Source organism: Neolamprologus multifasciatus, chromosome 20 (genome assembly GCF_963576455.1).
Source record: "Neolamprologus multifasciatus chromosome 20, fNeoMul1.2, whole genome shotgun sequence".
In the NCBI taxonomy this organism is placed as follows: Eukaryota; Metazoa; Chordata; class Actinopteri; order Cichliformes; family Cichlidae; genus Neolamprologus; species Neolamprologus multifasciatus.
In genome coordinates, this window is record NC_140458.1 from 9,296,508 (window position 1) to 9,302,923 (window position 6,416).

General features: G+C 44.2%; 1 protein-coding gene across 2 annotated transcripts in view; it reads left to right on the top strand.

The window, feature by feature from the left end:
• Positions 1–6,341, top strand: part of iqsec2b (IQ motif and Sec7 domain ArfGEF 2b) — a 30,454-nt gene extending 24,113 nt beyond the window's left edge. Inside the window, exons 5-14 of one of the 2 annotated variants that reach the window (XM_085147208.1) lie at positions 60–221; positions 499–621; positions 732–898; positions 1,053–1,192; positions 1,283–1,408; positions 1,520–1,619; positions 1,724–1,885; positions 2,045–2,239; positions 2,459–2,508; positions 2,820–6,341. In XM_085147208.1, the coding sequence (XP_085003334.1) occupies positions 60–221; positions 499–621; positions 732–898; positions 1,053–1,192; positions 1,283–1,408; positions 1,520–1,619; positions 1,724–1,885; positions 2,045–2,239; positions 2,459–2,508; positions 2,820–4,157 (2,563 nt within the window). In that variant the 3' untranslated portion in view covers positions 4,158–6,341. Of the gene's footprint in view, positions 1–59; positions 222–498; positions 622–731; positions 899–1,052; positions 1,193–1,282; positions 1,409–1,519; positions 1,620–1,723; positions 1,886–2,044; positions 2,240–2,458; positions 2,509–2,805 lie in introns of both variants that reach the window. The other variant, XM_085147207.1, reaches the window with a different exon arrangement.
• The last annotated feature ends 75 nt before the right edge of the window (positions 6,342–6,416 follow it).

A 6,416-nucleotide genomic window follows, 5' to 3' on the forward strand; every position in this document is an offset into this window, starting at 1 on the left:
TATCGAATGTCGTAATACTGGAGCAAAAAGAAAAGTCCTTGGTGGGTTTTCTTCAACAGGAAACCAGAGAAGGGGATCCAGTACCTGATAGAAAGAGGTTTTGTGTCTGACACTCCTGTTGGCATTGCTCGCTTCATTCTGGAGAGAAAGGGTCTCAGCAGGCAGATGATTGGAGAATTTCTGGGAAACCGACAGAAACAATTCAACAAAGATGTTTTAGAGTGAGTATTTGAGACAGACGGCTGTAATATATTAAAACGTGTCAGACACAGATGTCTGAATGATCCAAATCCATCTACATTTGTAACTTCAGAAAGTTTGCCCAAAAATATGTCAGTGTATACGCACACTCCATCTCACATATTTCATGCCAAGTCTAAATTGATGCAATCTTGAAGCAGCTTTAATCTCCTGCCCATATATAGGATAAATTTTTCTTAATATCCAAGTTGGAGGGTAGAGACGTGTCACCTGTAACTTCTGACATGTGTGTTTCAGCTGTGTGGTGGATGAGATGGACTTCTCAGGCATGGACATCGATGATGCTCTGAGGAAGTTCCAGGCACAGATTAAAGTTCAAGGAGAAGCCCAAAAAGTAGAGCGGCTTATAGAGGCATTCAGGTTTGTTATAGATCACTAAAGGAATTCATTTCAGTCGCTTGGATGCTGCATCAAAATGAAAATAATCTTTTTGTTTTATTTTTTCACACAAAATTTGTTTCTGTCTTCAGTCAGAGATACTGTGTGTGTAATCCGACCCTGGTTCGACAGTTCCAGAATCCCGACACCATCTTCATCTTGGCCTTCGCCATAATCCTCCTCAACACAGATATGTACAGTCCCAATGTCAAACCCGAGAGGAAAATGAAACTAGAAGATTTCATCAAGAATTTGAGAGGTGCTGCTGGACAGAAAAGATCAAATTACCCTCTACATGAGCTCATGAAACACATATTGCAACTTTTAAAACATGGCTAAAGTTGTGAGAATTTCCTAGATTATACGTTTTCTGTGTGACAACTCTAAAATAGCTTTCTTTGGTTCCACTCAAGGTGTAGACAATGGCCAGGACATACCTAGAGACCTGCTGGTTGGGATCTACCAGAGAATACAGAAATGGGAGCTAAGGACCAATGATGACCACGTGTCCCAAGTACAGGCAGTGGAAAGAGTCATTGTGGGCAAGAAGCCTGTGAGTTTATCCTGTAATACAAAGCTCTTTAATATATTGTTCTGTTTAGCTAAAAGTTGTCATTTATTTGTACTGTGTTTGTCTATGTAGGTGCTGTCCCTTCCCCATCGTAGACTGGTGTGTTGCTGCCAGCTCTATGAGGTGCCTGACCCTAACAGACCTCAGAGGACAGGAGTGCACCAGCGGGAGGTCTTTCTCTTTAATGACCTGCTCGTGGTAAGATTTACATTATAGTTTTTTTTTTTTTATCATGTGGCAGATAAGAGGTCAGTTTTTCTTAAAGTACCTGTTAAAAAAATTCATTATACTATTTCTATTGTGTACTAGGTGACAAAAATCTTCCAGAAGAAGAAAACCTCAGTGACTTATAGTTTCAGACAATCTTTCCCTTTGGTTGAGATGCAAGTGCACATGTTCCAGAACTCATGTAAGAAGCGATCTCTGTTTTGCACCTTCTAACTGTTCTTAAGTGCATTTTGTGATGACAAGAGTATTTATTTCTGCTCCCCCCACCCCCCCACCCCCATCTAGACTACCCTCATGGCATCCGTCTGACCTCAGCAGTCCTGGGTGGAGAGAGGAAGGTTCTTATTGTGTTTATGGCACCCAGTCAGCAAGACCGCACCCGCTTTGTTAGCGACCTCAGGGAGAGTATTGCTGAAGTGCAAGAAATGGAGAAATACAGAGTTGAATGTAAGTAGCCCCATCTGCTGGCCTTTCCTGTAAACCATAATGTTACTTTTTGGTCAGTCAAAATGTTTCGTTTTCTTCACATCCTTTCTGGTCATTCTTCTCTGTGCTAAACCTCAATTTTATTTCCAATCCCCCTGTGCCCTGTGTGTAAATGTGCAGCGGAACTGGAGAAACAGAAAGGTGTGATGCGGCCCAGCTTGCTAACTGGAGGTGTGGTTGGAGGAGGCGTAGGTGTGAAGAGCGATGTTGTGAATGGCACCTTGGGAAGAACAAGTTTTGATGACAATTGCTCAGTCGGTGAGGGTCTCAAACGCACAGCGCTCAGCTCTTCTCTCAGGGACCTATCGGACACAGGTGAGACACTGCCTCATCGGAGACAGGGTCAGCTTGATTACATTACTACCAGCTGGGATGAAATGGGTTGCATGATTTTGGTCTCTGTTTCTATTGCTACAGCCTGTTTCTCTTTCTTGCTGACAGTCAGACACAGCTTATGCAACTCTTGCCTTTTTTTGCAAAAAATATTCCAATCTTTCATGCTTTGCTAACCTGGTTCTTCCTGGTGGGGTACAGGGAAACGTGGTCGCAGGAACAGTGTTGGTTCTCTGGACAGTACAATGGAAGTAAGTCTTTATGTAAGACTAGAATTAGACCTATAACCTTCACTAGATTTGCATTTTCCCCCATTGGTTCTTTATCCTCCCAAGCAACTACTGTATGTACATGGTGTGTGCGTGTACATGCATGTGTGTGTGTCCTGGACTGACACCTGTTGCATGACTATGTGCGTATATACTTAGCCTAGCATGTTTTCCACCTCCAGATACAATTATTTCCTGTGTGTGATAATAAGCGGGAACCGGGATGTATTGCAAGACTCTAGTGTTTATTCTAAAACTCGATGATACTTTATCTTCTAGGGCTCCATCATTAGCAGCCCACAGCCTCACCAGCGCTATCCACTGCCAGGTGTGCTTCCTGGTTGCTATGGAACAGAAGACTTCCGGCCTCATCGCCCCATCCTGAGCCCCGGGACGGGGGTGGGGGGTGGGCCGGGGCAGCAACATACCACTGCTGGGACAGGAGCTGGGGGAGTCTCCAGCAGTGCAGAGAGAGCAGGAGCGGGGAGCGGCCCTGGGGGGAGCAGCAACAACAACAGCGGTTCCTTCCTGGGTTCCCTATTCGGCAGCAAACGCGCCAAACCACCAGGGCCCCTTATTCCACCGGGACCACCCTACCCCGCACCTGTCCCCCCACCGACTACGGGAGGGCCCCCTCCTCACTCCCCTTCATCTCTATGCCAATTGGAAGGGGGGGCTACCAAGCTCCAGGCACTTCACGCACAGTACTGTCACGCGGGCACCGTGCAGCCGCCACCACCTTACTACCATCACCATCGCTACCATGTCCAAACTGTCCCTCCTCCTTTGCCAGGAGTGCCCCCTCATACTATACAGAGAGGCCCTCTACCCTGTCGTCCACCGCTTGGCCCACCGCACGCGCAGCACCCGCAGCTGGCCCATCTCTCCCAGCTCTCCCAGCATGGGCTTCCGGGTCGTTACGCCAACATGGTGGTGGGATGTCCCCCACCCCTTTCTCCTCTCTCCCAACATTCCCAGAACCAACAGTTCGCCCTCTACCACGTGCAGCCCACACACTCTGTCAGAGGGGCCGGCGGCCCTGGTACCAAACCTCCACTAACCTTGTCATTCTCCCACCCCCACGCACACTCCCAAACCCACCCAGGACACGCGCACACACCACACCCAGTCAGCCACAGCACCCACCAAACACACTTCATATTCGGCACTCTGCCCCACAATCTACCATCCGCTACCGTCAATGCGCATCACGCAGCCTCCGCCGGCCCGTATCTGCCCCAGTACCCTCCTCTTTCTTCTATCCCCCCTCCCCCACCACACTCCCCTTTACCCCCCCCTTCGTCCCCCCTTACCCCTCTTACACCTCTCTCCCCTCACCCCCCCCAGCACCCCGGGCAGCCTCAGCAGGGGCCGCAGGTGACAGGGGCTGGAGCGACCGGTACAGGGGGCAGCTCCAAATCCAAGCCTATCAACCGGATAAGTACCGTAGTGTGAGCAGGATGTGGGGCTCCAGAGTTCAAAGGTCAGATGATAGATTGGAGGAGATGGGCAGAGCTAGGCCTAGAACCAAATCTGCCAGGACAGAAAGTAACAGCAGCAGCGCTACTGAGAAGAGGAAACGAAGTTTGCTCCGTCTCTGTTACTTTCACCTCCGTTTTCCACATATGTAGACGGAGACAGAAAGCACAATTAGAGTTAAACGGCACGGCCTGTAGACGCATCCTTGAAACCTGAACCGGCACCACAGAAACACGCACGCGTGCAACATTACACAAAAACACACACCACACGTTTCCCACACACAATCAGAGAAGTCTATAGCCATATATTTAAGATGAAACTAAATCTATATCTAGATATATTGCCTCAGTTTTAATTGTTTGGAGTCTAGTTGAGTCTGTATGAGACTATTTACATGTACAGTACAAAGATGTGATAATGTGGCACTGGGAAACTGGAGACCATAGGTATCCACCTGCTTACGTGGGCATGTAAATAAGGACTGAACCACCAAATGTATTCCAGCGGAGTTTGGCATTAAAAACTGCCCCTTGACTTTGCAATAATTTACTTGGCTTCATGATGTCTCTGTTCATTCTTGCAGGTTACGCTTTGCTGACAGGCATCTTTTTTTTTTCTAAAAGAAGACCTCAGATATGTTGCTTTGTCTAAAACTTCTAAAACCAGTGCACAGTTTTCTGACAGTCTTTTGCTTATTGGTCTTTCACATGTCAACAGATGTCACCGGGCTTTCTAATGCAACGTGGGGTATGGGAATCATGGGAATGAGACAAATAATAATATATTTTGAATGTTTATGAAGCTTCTTGCTGTTTTATAGATATTATAATATACCTGCCATGAGTATGATGAATATTGTCCAATAATTGTTTTGATCAGTGAGTAATTATATCAGCAGATGTTTGTACATGGTTTTAGAGAGTATATTCACATACAGATTCCCTCACTTTGCCATATCCCGTTGAGGGTATTCAGTTATGTGAAGTGTGAGTTCTTTTCATAGTACCATGGTTTTATTCAGTTCATCTTTTGATGATTAGTATTATTGACTGTTCAGGATAAAGAAGGAGGTTTAGTTTTTGTTCAAATCGATTTGAACATTTACACCATTCCTCTTTTTTTCCTGTTCTGTTTGCAAACAGGGGCACAACCTCTTGAATGGTGTGACTTGACAAAAACTTGAATCTACAGAATGAATCTCAGTTAGTGTTTCCTTTTTTTTTCCTTTTCTTATGACTCTCCCAGTATTTTAAAAGGCTTAATTATGATCGTAAAAATTGGTGAATTTTTCATACAGGGTGCATACGCAGTGCCCCATATCGCGGTCATCAAATTCATTGTGTGTTTTTTTGTTTTGAAACAAGCACGCTTTTACATGAAGTTTTGTGGTTTTTGCACACGTGATGTCTTAAGTCAGAAATGGCCTTCTTCTAATCCTCCCTCTCCTGCTACTTTCAGAAACCTCTGCTACCGTTTTCTGATGCCTTGGCATCTTGCTGAGGGCTTCTTGTTAGAAACCATAACAAGAGTCAAGAATGTAAAATAGCCTACAGGTGCATACTGTATTTCCTGTTCTTTTTTTTTTTCTTCTCTGTGGGCCTCGTGTTAGTGTCATTCCTTTTGCTACTGCAGATTTTGAAGTAAAAATTGAGCACTGATGTAGATTACCTTCAGTGCCACTGATTACAAAGGAAAAACTGCGTGTATAATCGGATTCAGACATGAATATTTGAGCAAGGGAAGTATAAAAATGCAGGTGACGGGCTACAGGAAGAATATGCCAAATTTCTGGATGATCTGAATCATCAAAAGTAGGTTTTAAGAAGTTTTGGAGAGAGTCAGGAGTATTAAATGAAGAATTTTATAAGTATGTGTTGGCTACTTTTTTCTTTATGGTGTCCTTTTTGACTCTATTTGCATGAATATATCTGCACTTATTGAATAGATTGTACTGTATAAACCTGAATGTACATATTATAATATACATAGGCTTCTTATCTTAACTATGGGATGAACTGCTCCCATTCTGTATTCAGGTGCGTGCATGTGAGTGCCACTAAGTATGTACATAAAAAACAGGGATATGAGATGTTGGCCAAAAGGAATATCAACTTCTTTTTCTTTTCTTATCATTTCAGACTAAGGGTGAGAGAATGAGTTAACATGATTTAAATTAAAGCCTAAAAAAAGTTTATATGTCAGTTCACTTATGGATATTATTTTAAGCAAACAATTTTGTTTTTTTCTGTGTATGTACTATGTGTACTGAAAGAATAGAGAATTGAGATGTGAATATTTATTGCTTCTGATACATTAAAGTGTCCTTGCAGTGATGTGATGTGTGTTTGTGTGTATTTTGTACGTGCATTAAAACAGACCTCGCCACTAAATATTCAACATAAGCAGCA